Genomic DNA, 17,363 nt, shown 5'->3' on the forward strand with positions numbered 1-17,363 from the left:
AGGATTAGCATATTTAATTAAGTTTCTAGGTTGACTAGAAGCCGAGATAACGCAAAATATGTATTTTATGGCGGCCATTTTGAAAATCCAAAATGGCGGCCATGCAGGTGTCTGTGCAAATGCCAACATTGATTTTCGGATTCTCCATGCTCTGATGATTCCAAAAATGTACAGGTTTGCTAATCTCCCAAAATTTTGAACGAAATTATATTTGTTAACATAGTGAACCTGACTATGTTCATCACTGTCCTGAGGGTCATTTTCGCAAAGGTGTCTACGCAAATGTAAACATTAATTTTTGGATTCCTCATGCTCTGAGTATTCCAGAAATGTATAGTTTTGCTAATCTACCAAAATTTTGAACGAAATTTTATTTGTTAACATAGTGAACCTGACTATTACCTCCTTGCACTGATGAATCACGTTATCATCTGCTGTTCCTTCCGTTTTGAACAATATCATTGCTTTGTGTTTACTTTTGCCTCTCCACTTTCCTTTTTGCTGAAAAAAGCCTTGATTTCCTTCCTCGATTCCTACAAAACAAGATCCAGAGTATGACTGCAAAGTTTGAACATGGGATCAACAGATTTAAATTAACAACCAATTGGAGACTTTTTTTTTGTAAAAGTGGATCGTTAAGGTCATCGAAATAGATGTTTACAATCCCTTTATATTTTGCCCTTTATATTTTGCAATTTTCCAATTTTCCAGAGCAGATTAGTAGAATTCACAAAATCTCAGAAGATTGTCACACCCCATCTCTGCTTCCCCCTTGTCTCCCACCCCTCTCATCCTCCCTCCTGCTCCGTTCCACATCCTCACTTTTTCTCCCCTGCCCCTCCACCTCTCTATTTCCCCCCTCCACACCTCCCTCACCCTTCCCCCTCCCGGCTTTGCCCCTAACCCCAAACCCCTCCCTTACCTTGATATTTTCTACCCCCGTTAATCCACCCCAAATCCACCTCCTTCAAATTCCGTTTTGTTTCCTGAAAGTCCTCATAGTGTCCATCTTGTTTATCCCATGTACTCCGGGCCGCCCCAGACCTCTCCCTTCCACATATTTCCGGATGTCCCAGTTCTCTACTGTTGTTGTGCCTCCCTCTCTTTTCCCCCTCTTGTCTCCCGCTCCCTTTATTATATGTTATATGTGTGAGCTCTTACACGAGGCTGGACTTGGTATACAAAAAAACCCCACCCCCTCCCAGTTTCTCCCCTGCCCCGCACCTTCCTGACTCCCCCACATCCTGTGCTCTCCCCCCCTCCCTCGGCTTAGCCCCAGCCTCACACAACCCTGGCTTCACCCCAGCCATGCGCCTCCAGGCTTTTTATTTTCTTTTTTTTCTGGATACAGAATCGAGGCTCGTGAAAGAGCTAACATTTATCACACAAACAAATCAAACAGACAAACAAAGTATATAAAAAGGGGAGCGGTAGACAAGATGGGGAGAGAAGGGGAAGCACACAAACAACATTTGAGAGCAGGGACATCGGGAGATGTGTGGGAGGGAGGGGGCTTGGGGGGAGGAGGCGTGGGAAGGGAGTGGGGGGGGGGGGCGGTGGGAGAAGTATAAAACACAAGGACACCAAGCACTTCCAGGAAAGAAGTTGGTATTTCAAGAAAGTGGATTTGGGGTGAAATTAGCGGGGGCAGAAAAGATCAAGGTTTTGAATGGGGGAAGATAAGAGATGGTGGTGAACAGCTGTTTTGAAGACCTGGAGGGAGGAGTAGGATTGACGAGAGTGAGGGAGTTTGTTCCAGAGGCGGGAGAAAAGAGGAATAAAGGAGTGAAGGTGAGCAGAGAGTCTTGATTTTGGCAGTTTAACCGTAAGAGGGTTGCAAGCAGATCTTGTGCGATCTGTAGGAATATTTGGGGGACAGAGCCCAGAGAGAGTTGGGGGAGCAAGGCCGGAGAGGAGTCGGTAGAAGACGGAAAGACCACCAACCTGCCTGCGGTGAGTAAGTGAAAGGCCCTCGGAGATAGCTTAATCGCAGGAGATTCCAAGGATTCTGAACGCTTTGGTTTCAACAGCGTGAAGACGAGCTAGGTGTGAGGCAGGAGCACCAGCCCAGAGGGGAGAGCATTATTCCATTGAGCTGTGGATGAAAGCCTTGTATGTGGTGAGGAGCTCAAGTGTGCCAAGGAAGGACTTCGCACGACGGAGGATGCCCAGTCGGCGACTGGCTTTGGAGGCCAGATTTGAAATGTGGTTTTCCCAAGAAAGATCATGGCAGATAGTGAGACCCAAAAGCTTGAGTGACAGAACTTCTTGGAGAGGATTATTCAGAAAGTGGATGGGAGGGTTGTCCAGTCGGTCTTTTCGGAGAGACATCGTAAGAGTGTGAGATTTGTCAGGATTGAAAGACATGTTCCACTTGTTTGACCAGTCTGTGATTTTGTCCAGGTCTGCAGAGAGTGAGGAGGCTGCAGACTGCCGATCTGAGGGATGACGAATGGAGTGGCAGAGAGTGGAGTCATCAGCAAAGAGATAGAGAGGATTTTCAAGAGAGTCAGAGAGATCATTGATGAAGACCAGAAAAAGCACAGGGCCCAGAACACTGCCTCGGGGAACTCCAGCCTGAACAGTAAGAGGAGATGAGAGAAACCCATTCAGGGCCACACGTTGACTGCGACTAAAGAGGAAGTCCGCCAGCCATGTGTGGAGATTTCCATGGATACCAAAGGAGGAGAGTTTGGTGAGCAGAGCGGGGTGCCAGACCGTATCGAAGGCATGTGATATGTCAAGGGAGACAGCTCTAATTTCCTGTTTGGCATTGAGGACTTCCATCCATTGTTGAGACAGCAGAAGCAGCATGTCCAGAGTAGAGTGACCTGGTCTGAAACCAAATTGATGATCAGAGATCAAGCCATTGGAGAAGAGGAAAGATTTCATATCCAAAGCAATGATGGATTCCATGACTTTGCTGATAATTGGGAGAAGGCTGATTGGTCTGTAGTTGCTAGGATCTGTTTTTGCACCTTTTTGTGTAAAGCGGTGATGTTGGCTGATTTCCAAGCAGATGCCAGATGACCTTGAGCAAAAGAGAGGGTGAAGAGAACAGAGAGAGGGAGTGAAAGAGCGGAAGAACAGGATTTTAGGACCCATGGACTGATGCCGTCGGTCCAGTTGCAGAATCAGAGTCGAGGGTTGACAGAAACTTTTCCACCTTGTCAGGAGGAAAGGACACAGAGTCCAGGAGCAGCTGGGTACGACTGGGTATGGTGGGTACAGAGAGGAATGGGTTTGGGACACAAGATTTAGAGGCAAACACAGTTGAGGCATTCAGCTTTTTCACGTGTGGAGTCAGCTGTGTGGACGTTCGAGGTAAGGGAGGGGATGGAGGGGGAACAAACACCAGAAAGAGATTTGACCAGACGCCACCAGGATTTGGAAGAGGGAGACAGATAAGAGAGTTTGGTCTGGAGAATGGAGAGATATTGTTTCCTGGCTCTCCTGAGGGTGGACACACACTTGTTTCGGGCTTTGTGAAAGGAAATGAGATTTCCTTCCATTGGATTTGCTTTCCAGGAGACGAAGGCAAGTTGTTTCTGGGCAACAGCCTCACCACAAGATTCCGTGTACCATGGTCGAGAGGAAGGGTATGACAACTGAAGACGAGATGGGATAAATCTGTGCATGAGAGAGAGCAATTTACTTTGGAATAATTCCCAGGATGAGTTGATGTCAGAGGCGGTAGAGATGGGAGACGAGTCCAGATGAATCATGGCTGCTTGAAGACCATGCCAGTTGGCCTGAGTGAAATGCCAGACTTGTCGACGCTGAGGAGGCTCTCTGAGAATGGTCAGAGAGATGTCCACTTTAACAAGCACATGATCAGATGAGCCGCTTGGAGCAGAAGAAGAGCAGCAGACATTCGCCACGGCCCCGCACCCTCCTTTCCCCAGCTGTGCCCCAACCCCGTACCCCCAACTTCATCCCAGTCCCGCACTCCCCAACTTCACCCCAATCCCAAACTTCACCCAATCAACCTCCCAGCCTCCCCCACCCCACACAATCTGCTTGCTCCTTTCCGCATTCCTACACCCGAGCAGCAGCTCCACCTCCCCTGTCCCTAACCATGGGGATCTGAAAACATCCGAGGCTTATGCTCCAACCTGACAGATTTCTCGGTCCAGTCAATTGCCTATAAACTGAACATGATCTGTTTAACAGCATGCTTCCTCCCTCAGGATATACCTGACTCCCTAGTGTCTTTCCATGTCTATTGTCTCCACCAGTTTGATAGACCTGAACCCTGTGCTTGTAGCAGATTTACTCTGTACATCAAAAACTCCACCTCTCTCTATTCGTATTCTGCTCTTACACCTCCCAAACCATCCGGCCATAAAAAAACATTGCCTCAAAAATGGAACCATGATGATTGTCATGGGGCCCGCAAGGCTAACCATAGCTCTAGCAAGGGAAATGGCCTTAAAAAAGGGGAAAAAGGAACACCTCCCAAACAGTATGAGTCGCTCTGGCTACCGACCTCCCCTCCACTCCCACCTCATGTTCGTCTGTGTTTTGTACCACCCTCCAAACAGTGAATAATCCATCTATATCTCTCTCAGACGACATGGACCAACTTTTAACAACTCATCCCAACTCTCCTGGTGATTTCAATTGTCACCATGCAAATTGGCTGGTTAGCACCTCTCTCATCAACCATGGCACTTCTGCAAAGCATTTGTGTGATTTCATGGGACTCATTCTATCTGTAAACTTTCCCACCTGGATTACTGTTGATGGCAAATCATCCCTTCTTGTGCTCGTTATGACCAACCTTACCGCAAATGTATCTTGTTCTTCTTCTGCCTCAATTGGTTCATCTGATCATGTGCTTGTGAAGGTCAACATCTCTCTGGCCATTCTCATAGAACAGTCTCGGTGCCGGCAAATTTGGCAGTTCACTCATGTAGCCATTGCACTTCAGGACTGCTCTCCTATATCTACAGCCCTTGATATTAACTCGGCCTGGGAATTCTTCCACAGAAACCTGCTCTCCCTTATACACACATTCATCCCATCTCATCTTCAGTTACCATACCCATCCTCCCGCCCATGGTACATTGAATCTTGTGGTGAGATGGTTGCCTTGAAACAACTTGCCTTCTCATCCTGGAAGACAATTCTGTGTTTGCTTTCAAATATTGTTCTCTACCCCTCTTTCTCTCTCTTTATCCACCCTTGCCAGTTGTACCCAACTGCTCCTGACCTGGGAAGGTGCAGAATTTTCAGGCAACCCTCAAATCAGATTGAGACCTGGTCACTCTACCTTGGACATGCTGCTTCTACATTCCCAACAATGGATGGAGGCCCTCAGTGTCAGCCATGAGATCAGTGCTGTCCCTCTACAGTCTACACATATCTAGAGCTTTAGATGCAGTCTGGCATCCCGCCTTGCTTGACAATCTCCCTACCTACAGCCAACTCTACTCATTGCTTACTGACTTCCTCCTATCTCATAGACATTGTGTGGCTGTCAACGGAATCCTTTCATCTCCTCTCCCCATCAATGCTGGTGTGCCCCAAGACAGTGATCCAGGCCCCATCCTTTTACTGATTATTTGGTGTTTATAGAGACCCGTCAAGGGGATAATTGGTTGCAGTTTCCATTCCACTTCGCCGATCGCTTGACATGTCTTGACGTTTGCCCGGCCTAAATCATGACATGACGATTACCGGCGTGATGATGGACCGTTTTGAAACTCCCAATTTGCACGGTAATGCGGCACTTAGATGTGGATCTGACAGGGGGATCTTCAAAATGGTCAATCGCTACAGTTGCTTTCACATGACCCACCAGATTCAGGCTAGGTGACTGGAACGAGTCTGATGGCTGTAACCATATTACTATTGTTCTTGAATGGCCACAATGGATGGGGTAAAGCCTGCAACCAAGTCAAAGCTTCGGTAAGCAGTGCTGGATAGGGATGTTTGGATAATTCTGATGATGAATATCACCAGAAGTCGGCCACGACTTTACGGAACTGGATAACTGGTTATAATAACTTTTACTTGCGGTAGAAATGCAGACCAGCGACTCTTAACCGATACATTGCCCGTGTGTAAGGCGTCCAATTTCCTCAAAATTTCGCTCAGGCGAGTATTTAACAATGCTGTGACCATTAAAGAATGGGGCTATACATTGAATATATGTCACGATTGGGCTTTGAGGGTGTTCGGGCAATATCGCACATCACACTTGAAGCCATGGCCAGGAGAAATCACCTATTAGGCCTAAAGATATAAGTTATAAACAATCCAAACGCAGCTCACATATAATGTGATTGCTGCAAAAAACTGGACAGGCCCATGGGATACATTATCCATGCATAATGACTCATTTAAGCACCTTTATTAGCTAAAGATCATAAAGAGGCCTAGAAAGTTGAGAGGGCCAGACAGACAGACAGATGGACCGACACCGAGTTGCATATTTTAGTATGATTGCCAGGTAGGTGACCGCTACGTTTTGGTTAAGCAGATGATATCTACACCCGTATCTGAAATTTATTCAGAAACGAGAGAAACCTGTCATTGCATTTCATCATTGTTGTTTTTACATTTGTCTGTATATAGTGGTCTACCATTAATTTTATTGTGGGTAACCACTGTCTTTCCACCAATTCCCCTCCTTCAGATACAACAAACAAAGCGAGAACATGGTGATATACGAGCCGTACGTCATTTGCTTGCCGTTTTGGTCACTAAGCCAGTTGGCTGGTTTGACTCTTTTATCTCAGCCTTAAAAAAGACAAACCACAATGAGCTTGTGAAAACGATAACTGGCAGTGATGACTATTACCCAAGCCTTAGCAAAGGTAAGGACACTTGTAGTTACACCTGTTGTCTTCTGCCACAAATTTATACTAACATTTTGTGACTGTTATATTTGTTATGCTTAAGCTTTGATAATCGAACTGTGCACATGCATCTGCCTGTGCACCCGCGGGCACGCGTGCATCTGCCTGCGCGCATACAGGCATGCGTGGGTCTGTGGTTGCCCATGCAAGTGCGCGTGCATATGCAGGTGTGCATGTGAGCGCGAGTCTGTCTGTGCTTGTGCATGCAGGTGTGGGTGCGGGCGCCGTCACGTGTGCGTCTGCATGTGTGCGTACATGCACACTTGCATCTGTCGGCACGTGTGGGTACGTGTAAATAACTTTAAATTGTTTAGATTTTAAAAATATCCTTGCACAATTTTTTTTTTTTTTGTATGCAAGATCGAGGCTCATGTAAGAGCTAACATTAATCACAAAAAAGAAGAAAAAAAACGGACACACAAAACATTCAATAAAGGGAGCGGGAGACAAGATGGGGAGAGAGGGAAGCACACAAGTACAACAGCAGGGAACAGGGACATCGGGAGATCTGTGTGAGGGAGAGGGCTTGGGGGGGGGGGCGGAGGCATGGGAAGGGGAGGGGGGGGGGGGCGGGAGGTATAAAACACATGGGCACTGCTAGAACTTAGAGGAAAGAAGTCGGTATTTCAAAAAAGTGGATCTGTGGTGAATTAACGGGGGTAGAAAAGAACAAGGTTTTGGATGGTGGAAGATAAGAGATTGTGATGAACAGCTGTTTTAAAGACCTGGAGGGAGCAGTGGGATTCAAGAGAGTGAGGGAGTAAAGAGGAATGAAAGAGTGAAGGTGAGCAGAAAGTCTTGATTTTGGCAATTTCACCAGAAGAGGATTCCTGGCAGATCTTGTGCCACCTGCAGGAATATTTCGGGGAAAGAGCACAGATAGAGCTGGGGGAGCTAGGCGGGATAGGAGTCGGTAGAAGACAGAAAGACCACCTACCTGCCTGCGGTGAGTGAGTGAAAGGCCCTCGGAGGTAGCTTCATCGTGGGAGATACCAATGATCCTGAAAGCTTTGGTTCCAACAGCGTGAAGCCGAGCTAGTTGAGGCCGGAGCACCAGCCCAGAGGGGAGAACAGTATTCCATTGAGCTGCGGATGAAAGCCTTGTTTGTGGTGAGGAGCTCAGGTGTGCGAAGGAAGGACTTCGCACGACGGAGTATGCCCAGTCGGCGACTGGCTTCTTGGCCAGCTTGGAAATGTGGGTTTCCCAGGAAAGATCATGGCAGATAGTGAGACCCAAAAGATTGAGTGACAGAACTTCTTGGAGAGGATTGTTGAGAAAGTAGATGGGAGAGTTGTCCAGTCAGTCTTTTTGGATAGACATAGTGAGAGTGTGAGATTTGTCAGTATTGAAAGACATGTTCCACTTATTTGACCAGTCTGTGATTTTGTCCAGGTCTGCAGAGAGTGAGGAGGCTGCAGACTGCTGATCTGAGGAATGAGGTATGGAGCGGCAGAGAGTGGAGTCATCAGCAAAGAGATAGAGAGGATTTTCCAGAGAGTCGGAGAGATCATTGATGAAGACCAGAAAAAGCACAGGGCCCAGAACACTGCCTTGGGGAACTCCAGTCTGAACAGGAAGGAGAGATGAGAGAAATCCATTCAGGGCCACATGTTGACTACTACCAGAGAGGAAGTCCGCAAGCCATGCATGGAGATTTCCATGGATACCATAAGAGGAGAGTTTGGTGAGCAGAGCGGGGTGCCAGACCGTATCGAAGCACGTGATATGTCAAGGGAGACTGCTCTGATTTCCTGTTTGGCATTGAGGACCTCCATCCATTGTTGAGACAGCAGAATCAGCAAGTGTAGAGTTGAGTGCACTTGTCTGATACCAAATTGATGATCAGAGATCAAGCCATTGGAGAAGAGGAAGGATTTGATATCCGAAGCAATGATGGATTCCATGACTTTGCTGATAATTGGGAGCAGGCTGATTGGTCTGTAGTTGCAAGGTTTGCCATTGGGTGGTTTACCATTGCCTTACCAGCAGTAATTCGGGCAGGAATTTGTAATATATTCATGGTGTCTGCGATAGCTCACCCACTCTTCGCGTAGGATACCGTGGGGGTTTCAACATTCATCAACTAACTTCGGAAGGCGGGACACCAGTTTAACGTCATTCGGGGGGACAGCACACATTGATGCTTTACCCATTCTGTGAAACATCGCGATGATAGTTTATAGCTGGGTTGGGATTCAAACCCAGGCCAGACAGCTTAGAGGTGAGTGTGAGTACTTCGAGGTCATCAGGTCAGCCGAGGCACTGTTAAAGGAGAACGGACATGAGTATAGACATCAAATGCTTAAGATTAATTAATTGTAGCAACAAAAAAGATTAAGTTTGGCGCAAAAATTGTTGCTCTAGCATGCGTGAATCGTGAGATATCCGAGTTTTTAAATGCCAATAGCAGACGATTTCTCTTGCGCCGGCCAGCATCTCGTGATGACTATCATCATCCTCGTGACGTCATCGGAGGAAGCTGATGTGACTGCGCAATAGTAAACAATGGCAGACACCGACTCCGATAGTTGCGTAAGTCTGGATATCAGCGATATTTCTGACAAATATGATGCGGAAAATGAAGAGAAAGTTAATAATCTTGGGGAATCACACTCGATTCTCCCATACAGATTCGAACCATACCGTCCAGAGAGTGAAGAAGAGAAATCGTCGGACACAGACACAATGGCGATCGATTTTGATCTCGGGCGCCTCCAAAATACTGAATGGTATTCATTTTTATGTCTTTTTTTTTATTGAAAAAGTTTCTTTTTCTGGTCAATGGAATACATAACTAATATTTAATTAATGATCGGTGCCATGAGGCAAGAAATGGATAGAAACACAGAAACGAAATACGACTTTATTGACTTAGTGCAGCACTGCAGGTGTATCAGTTGTAGTGTTCATGTACAGGCTTTAGTAAGAACAGACATACATATGCAAATACTTATTGTTTCTGGACAGGTGCAGTTGTGGTAATTGTGAGGCCATGCCACAGGTGAATGAGTGCAAGTGCTGCAGGGAGATAATGTAAAAGCGTTCACCACCTTTTGCAATGTGCCAAATGTCAAAGAGGTGTTTGACTTCAGGCGCATTTTCCTTCATCCATTTCCTAACCTGGACATGCCTGTCCGTGACCATTGTGTCTATGGACAGGCCTTCTTTGCTCAGAAATGCCATCACTCTTTTCAGCCCCTCCTTCTCCATGTGGCATGAGCTTGGAACTTCATTGCACTGTAAACATAATCTTGTGTTGAGAACATCTAAGTCAACTTAAATTGTCCACAACCAATATTCTATGTACCCACACTAGTTCTATGTGTATGTCTACATATATCTGCTGATGTTACCTGAACAAGCTCAACATCGATGATGACTTTGGCCACCAGCTCCATGATAGCATAAGAGCCAAACTTCGCCGAGTGTCCTGGCGAGTCACAGCATCCATCCCCACCAAACATCAAACCTCTGCGCTCTGCTTGCAGGGATGCCACGAGCCACTTTCTGTTCTCCAACCAAACGTGTTTTATGGCAGGAAAAAGCATCATGTTCTGGTGTCGCGAGAAAGTTCTCGATGAAATTCCTGCCACTCTCATATGGTGGAGAACCTTGAGTACCTTGCTTGGTACAGCACCTGACATGAGAATGCCAGCTGACAAAATGATATTGCCAGCGAGTGACTTGCCTATATAAGGCTGACTCTTCCACTCTGTTGCCAGAGAACATACACCACATTGAAAATGCACCAGCAACATGGTGCCGTTTGTGTTATGATCCACCTTGAGACCCGTCTCTCCACACCAGCTGCAGCGCACCAACTTGAAAAGTCGCAGCAAGCTGCTCCAGAAGACTATATACTTTGTGTCGTCGAGGACATTGTTTGTCTCAGGAGTCTGTTGCTCGGAGCTGCAACTGTCGTCAGTCTCGTCAGCAGATGAAGGCAGGTAGTCGTTATCACTCTCTTCAAGAGGTTCAGGGCTGTCACAGCAGCTCTTCCAGCAGCTGCCACAGCATCATTTTGATGGCCACATGTTACACAGTGGCCTGGCAGTGGCTCAGTCTGTGTGCCAACACATGGCTGAGCACATCAGTTCGAGAACCTGGAAGTCATCAGCAAACATTAAACATCAAAACAATTAACAAACAATTAACAAGTGAAAAGTAATAGAATCAGAAAAAGCATATTAATAATAATACAGCAAGTAATACCTTTGTGTTTAAGAGTGCCGAGCTTGGTTTGTGACACCTGAACACGCACGTGTCGTCTGGTGCAAGGCTGAAGAGATGTCTCTGTTGACTGAACCTGAAAATAAACCATACATATTTCATTAGTTATGCCTTTACTTCGCTAGAAAATTGCAAAAACAAGAATTATGCTGTGGCTATTATTTGTAACAAAGTGACGAACCTCACTGGACACAGCCTCACAATCAGCAGGTGCCTGGCTCTGATCACATGTAGAAGTTGTAGCAGCAGGTTGTGCTACTTTGAGAAGTGATGAAACTTCCTGTGAATAAATAAATAATATGTATCACAAACCACAGTTTTTCACCTGCATGTAGTGATAGAAATTTCGAATATAGGTCACCAAATGTCAAATGTAAACAAACAGAAGCCACACAACTCACCCTTTTCGTTGCTAGTTTTTCTGCAGCTTTCGATTTGCGCGTCTTTTTATCCGGTTTCTCTGCCGAACGAACGAAAATAGACGGTACAGCTGAGGGAATGAGCACCCGTTTATGTTGTACAACAAATCCCAAACTTGCTTTAAGTTGTGGGATTTCATTGAAACAGTGGCGCTCAAAATGTTCGCTGCACAACACCGACGATGAAGTTGGCATCCACTTCGCCCGTGTTCTCTGAACTTGTTTCGTCCAAATATCTCTCAGCTTAACATCCTTCGGGAATTTGAAAACGGAGACAGTTTCACTTGGACAATTAGAACAACCAGCAGCCACACAACGACTGGGCATGATTCCAACTGATCGTAACGAAAACAAAGCGATGTTCTGATCGTCACAAAGTCAACAAGGCTTTAGGAACGAAAAACTGGGTTACTTCACAAATGTCATTTCCGGTTTGCAGTTTTGACAAAACTGATTTTGCTTGTTCGGCGATATTTTGACAAATTCTAATAAAACCGTGAAGATATTTGTGAAATGAACTCAATAGAAGTGTTTAACATATGTTTATGTTTCGAAATCTGCAAAGTTGTTTTGGTTGTGTCCGTTCTCCTTTAATAAACAAACTGTGATTCCATATTGTACTGGTATGTATTATTATACATTAAAATGTGTCCTAAAAGTAGAATCCGAATCCAAAAAGATCGCGACCAATGTCCCTGGATGGTGTAAAATAAAATTAGACGTACAATAGTTACCTTTAAAAGAACTAGGGCATGCCCGTACTATATATAAGCTAGGACGTGCCCGTACGTGGGTGCCCGTTCCTTGCCAAAAAAAAAAAAAAAAAAAAATTTGTGTAGGGGTGTGTGTGTGTAAACATCCTAGGGCGTGCCCGTACGTGGGTGCAAAAAAACATGCGTGCAAACAACAACAACAAAAAAAAACTTTGAAACCACGTGGCAGTAACGACCACAGAACCCCCCCCCCCCCTCTATTTACATGAATGGTTTGGTCCATTCGCAACGACCACAGAACCCCCCCCTCTATTTACATGCAATGGTTTGGTCCAAAGCGAACGGTTTGGTCCATTCGATGTGATTCGATGATTCGATGTGAATGGTTTGGTCCATTCGCAACGACCACAGAACCCCCCCCTCTATTTACATGAATGGTTTGGTCCATTCGCAAAGCCAAAGCGAACGACCACAGAACCCCCCCCTCTATTTACATGAATGGTTTGGTCCATTCGCAAAGCCAAAGCGAACGACCACAGAACCCCCCCCCCCCCCCCTCTATTTACATGAATGGTTTGGTCCATTCGCAACGCCAAAGCGAACGGCGAACGGCTAAATCGCCATAGCTCGGTAAGTACTTGTCCAATTAATTTCAAACCTTGAAAAGGCACATCCTCGGGTCCCCAGCAATATACCTGGCAAGTTTCAAGTATATCGGACCCGTGGTTGTCGAGAAACAGCGGTCACAGACACACAGACACACAGACACACAGACACACAGACACACAGACACACAGACACACAGAGATTGCTGGAATTATAGATAGATGAAAGAAATAATTGTGGATCCTATTATTTAATTTAAAAAATCACTTTTTCCTAATTTTGTTCCAATTTCACTCTAGATTTCACGTTAATTATTTAGGCCGAGTTCCGATCGTGAAATATGAAATCGGATTTTGAATATAAGCTTTTAATTAGCCCATGCGGTACATTATTGAATCTTGCCAAGAGCCAATCACATTGCACCTAGCCTTACACCAGCCAATCAGCGTAACTGCGAACAGACAGCCATCTCTGTTTTATATATATAGATTTACATTGTGCTGACCTCTCACACTCATTCATTTCCCACACCTTCTGGCAGTGTCAAATATGCAACAAAGTTTGGTGATGCCTTTGGCAGATAAGCCACTTGAAGAACAAGTTAGTACTAATGTTGACCCACCACCTTTGAGGGACTACCAGCTGGAAGTGGCACAGCCAGCTTTACAAGGAAAAAACACCATCATCTGCCTACCCACTGGCACAGGAAAAACACGAGTGGCAGCATTTATTACACAGCGCCACCTAAGTGCAGCAACGCTGAAAAAGGGGAAAGTGGTCGTTCTCGTGAACAAGGTGAGGATTTGGCTTCATTGGGAGTTGGCTTGTTATTGGCTTGATGTCATTTTGTGCTGTTGGCCAAATGCCATGTTGTTTTGTTAATGTTGGTCTGTAGTGGAAATATAATTTTCCTATAACCTATTCATGGTTATATCGAAAATTATATTTTACTCCAGCGCAGCTGCACGCATGCCCACAGGTTGATCATGATGTAATGCAGGAAGATATGGGATTTGGAGTGGAAATTTTGAATACAGACCAACGATGAATGCAGAACACTCCTCACCTGATATCTGCAAGGATATCACTTTCTTTACAATAAGTTGGACCAACATAATTTGTAACTCAACTGTCAACTTTGGCGTTATAGTTAATATGCCGGTATCCCCATAAGATATATGACGGTATCCCCATAAGATATATGACGTACTTGGGAATGTGTCTGACCAAGATCCTTACTGGCCCTTGTCTTACCACTTTGATCTGGATCTTACAGATCTTCCTTTCACTGCTGGGAATGGTTTCACTCTCCCGCTTCCCATTTCAATGCATTAACAGTGAAATTCACAGGTGCATCAAATTCCGTAGGTTTCCAGGCAAACAAGAGGAACAAAAGATGGCAGATCTGTCAGCTGATTGACTTAACGCAGAAGTAGGGGGAAAAAGGGGGTTCTGAGGCACATTAAATTTCACATTGAAGTCAATGGGGAAAATTAAGGAAACTTATTGACTCACACCTCCCTCTCTCATAAAATTACACCCATTTTTCTCATTAAATTGCGCCCCTTTTTACTCTCGCCTGAGGAGGGGGTATTGCATTTGAGTCTGTTTGTCTTTGTTCGCACAGAATAAATATGATTTTCTCTGCAACCGTTGGTCCGATTGACAGGAAATTTTCACCCAAAAAATTGCGCCCCTTCTGGTGCAACTCCATCTGTATAATTTTAAATAATAATTATGACGTCATCGGTCACGTGGTTTGGCCGCCATATTTGTTTTAGCACAAAAACCTTTCCGTGGGTGGGATTAAACTGGATTAAACTGGATTAAACTCCATACCTGGATGACCCGGAGATGACCTTTATTGAGTTTTTCCCATTAACTTAGCTTGGCTTGGGTTCTGGGGCACATTAAATTTAACATTGAAGTCAATGGGGAAAAAGGGAAAAACCTATTGACTCACACCCCCTCTCATAAAATTACACCCCCTTTTCTCTCAAAAAATTGCATCTACTTTTTACTAAGCCAATTTACTAACTACTAAAACACATATAATTTAAAGTTGAAGTCAATGGGGAAAGAGCTAAAAAAAACTTAATATAACTCTCTGGATTTTCAACCAGATTTCACCCTCTTTTGGGACAACCTATTTACAAATATTGAATCCTCAATCGACCTAACTACTACTCATAGGTTCTAGCTCACCTCAAATTTAACATTGAAGCCAATGGGGAAAAGTATGGAAACTTATTGACTCAAACCACCTATCTTGAAAAATTACACCCCTTTTCTCCCTCCTAAGCCCCGCCACTTTTTACTAAGCCCCGCCCACTTTCCCGAAACGTTGCCCATAGCTTGAAATGTCAGGCATGCCAGGCATGAAAAATTACACCCTTTTCTCCCTGCATTTAACTTATTAACTCTCCCCATTTTTCATTATGCTCATACAGAGACCCAACGAATATTTGTGTTTCATTTTTAGGTAATAACTTAATTCTGTTAGAAGAACAATCACCATCTTGAATATTGACAAATGTTATATTAGAATTTAACTCTCGGTTTAGGTTTAGGCATCGCCGTTGAGCTGATATGAAATGATAAACTTCTCTTAATGTTCTTGTTTGAACACCTCCCGAGCCACATATCATTTTGAGATTGTAGTAAATTATTTTCCCCCCAATCTCTTGGCAACCATTAAAGTTTTCAGTCTACTCAAGGATGTTGCCTCTTAGAGACTTTAACTTATTCGTATTTAAATTTATTCACTTATTTGTTTTACCCACTCTTATCCCTGTTATTTCTTCAATAATACTTATTTGATATTTCTCACATTTATGATGTTTTCCATTTATATACCAAGGCTGTATATACCTCCACTCTTTAGTTTGGTTGATGCTTGGTTCTATCATTTATATACTAGTAAAAAAGGCTGCGGTAGCTCGTTAAAATCCCTAACCCCCCCCTTTTTATCTTATCACTTATACTTATATATTTATCTTATCACATGTATTTATCTTATCACTTATACTTATATATTTATCTTATCACTTATGTATTTATCTTATCACTTATACTTATATATTTATCTTATCACTTATATATTTATCTTATCACTTATACTTATATATTTCTTTTATCACTTATACTTATATATTTCTCTTATCTTAGATATTTATCTTATCACTTATACTTATATATTTATCTTATCACTTATATATTTATCTTATCCCTTATACTTATATATTTATCTTATCACTTATACTTATATATTTATCTTATCACTTATATATTTCTCTTATCACTTATACTTATAACGTAGAGCAGCAACGAAGGCTGGAAAGGGTGGAAATGCGAATGGTTCGGTGGATGTGTGGAGTATCGTTGAGAGAGAGGGAGACGAATGATGAATTGCGAAAGATGATGGGAATAGAGCCTGTGATGGATGCTGTGACGAGAAACAGGTTGAGATGGTTTGGTCATGTGTTGAGGAAGGATGAAAGTGACTGGTTGAGAAGAGTGATGGAAATGAATGTAGAAGGAAGTAGAGGACGGGGAAGACCGAGAAAGACTTGGCTAAAGATGGTCGAAGAAGAAATGCGGGCAAGGCGGTTAACAAGGGGAGATGCAGAAAATAGGGCAAAATGGAGAAGATTGTCATGGGGACCGCAAGGCTAAACCCCGCTCTCGCAGGGAAAATGGCCTTAAAATGCCTGTTGTTGTTGTTGTTGTTGTTGTTGTATCACTTATACTTATATATTTATCTTATCACTTATACTCATATATTTCTCTTATCTTAGATATTTATTCCGCGGGCCATTTTTGGCCCTCGAATCACTTATATTTATCTTAATACTTATACCCATAAGGGACACTACAACAACAACAACAGGCATTTTAAGGCCATTTTCCCTGCAAGAGCGGGGGTTAGCCAAGACATAAGGGACACTATCAATTCCATTTTCCAAAATAAACCTCATCATCAAAAGTTCCTAATGCCTTCTTATTCACCTCCTCTGTATATAATTGATGTTTATAACTTCTTATCGTATTCATTTTTCTGAACTCTTCTTTCTTTAAAGTTAAACAATTATAATAATTTTCAAAGTTTATTGTTTCTTTAATAACATTTTTCTTTATTCCTTTCAACTTTTTATCACTCTTTTCAATATTATTATCAATATATTTATAAGCATAAGCCTTAGACCTCAATCCTATAAATTCACTCATTACCTTACGTTACGTGCTCCTCCCCGACGCCCTGGTCACGGTGTACCTCCGAGCCCCGAGAGGAGTCACGGCAGAAAAATGTGTTATTCTGTATGTCAAAGATCAATGGTGAAGCCACACCAATTGTTACAAACCAACAAGTATTGTATTAAGATCACACAAGAACAACAGTACAAAAACAATTGTAATCAATTGTACAACAAATAGTATATCATTCCTTTGATGGTACCATCAGGTTCGTACAATATAACTCACTGTGCTTCAAGTGAGCGAAAAGAAGAAGATTCCCAATGTCTCTTTC

At 43.8% G+C, this 17,363-nt stretch overlaps 2 protein-coding genes across 2 annotated transcripts in view; one reads left to right on the top strand and one right to left on the bottom strand.

Moving 5' to 3' along the window:
* LOC144888192 (interferon-induced helicase C domain-containing protein 1-like) overlaps nucleotides 1–17,363 on the top strand; it is a 70,164-nt gene that overhangs the window by 24,908 nt on the left and 27,893 nt on the right. The window contains exons 6-7 of the mRNA XM_078782712.1: nucleotides 6,644–6,824; nucleotides 13,377–13,630. Of these exons, the coding sequence (XP_078638838.1) occupies nucleotides 6,644–6,824; nucleotides 13,377–13,630 (435 nt within the window). The remainder of the gene's footprint in view (nucleotides 1–6,643; nucleotides 6,825–13,376; nucleotides 13,631–17,363) is intronic.
* Nucleotides 9,717–11,973, bottom strand: LOC137431611 (uncharacterized). The gene is made up of 4 exons (XM_068123131.2): nucleotides 11,499–11,973; nucleotides 11,279–11,377; nucleotides 11,080–11,173; nucleotides 9,717–10,104 (listed from the first exon to the last, which is right to left on the bottom strand). Exons 1-4 carry the CDS (start codon nucleotides 11,841–11,843, stop codon nucleotides 10,097–10,099), a joined length of 546 nt encoding a protein of 181 aa, XP_067979232.1. The 5' UTR covers nucleotides 11,844–11,973; the 3' UTR covers nucleotides 9,717–10,096.

The sequence above is a fragment of the Myxine glutinosa genome, chromosome 7 (genome assembly GCF_964187855.1).
Source record: "Myxine glutinosa chromosome 7, kmMyxGlut1.1, whole genome shotgun sequence".
NCBI lineage: Eukaryota > Metazoa > Chordata > Myxini > Myxiniformes > Myxinidae > Myxine > Myxine glutinosa.

What these genes read in the sequence shown, in the direction of transcription:
- LOC137431611 (XM_068123131.2), bottom strand. Translation starts at nt 11,843, where the DNA reads ATGCCCAGTCGTTGTGTGGCTGCTGGTTGTTCTAATTGTCCAAGTGAA. An exon ending in AAAAACTAGCAACGAAAAGG is followed by an intron (nt 11,378 to 11,498) that starts GTGAGTTGTGTG and finishes ATTTATTCACAG; the next exon opens with GAAGTTTCATCACTTCTCAA. An exon ending in GTGAGGCTGTGTCCAGTGAG is followed by an intron (nt 11,174 to 11,278) that starts GTTCGTCACTTT and finishes GTTTATTTTCAG; the next exon opens with GTTCAGTCAACAGAGACATC.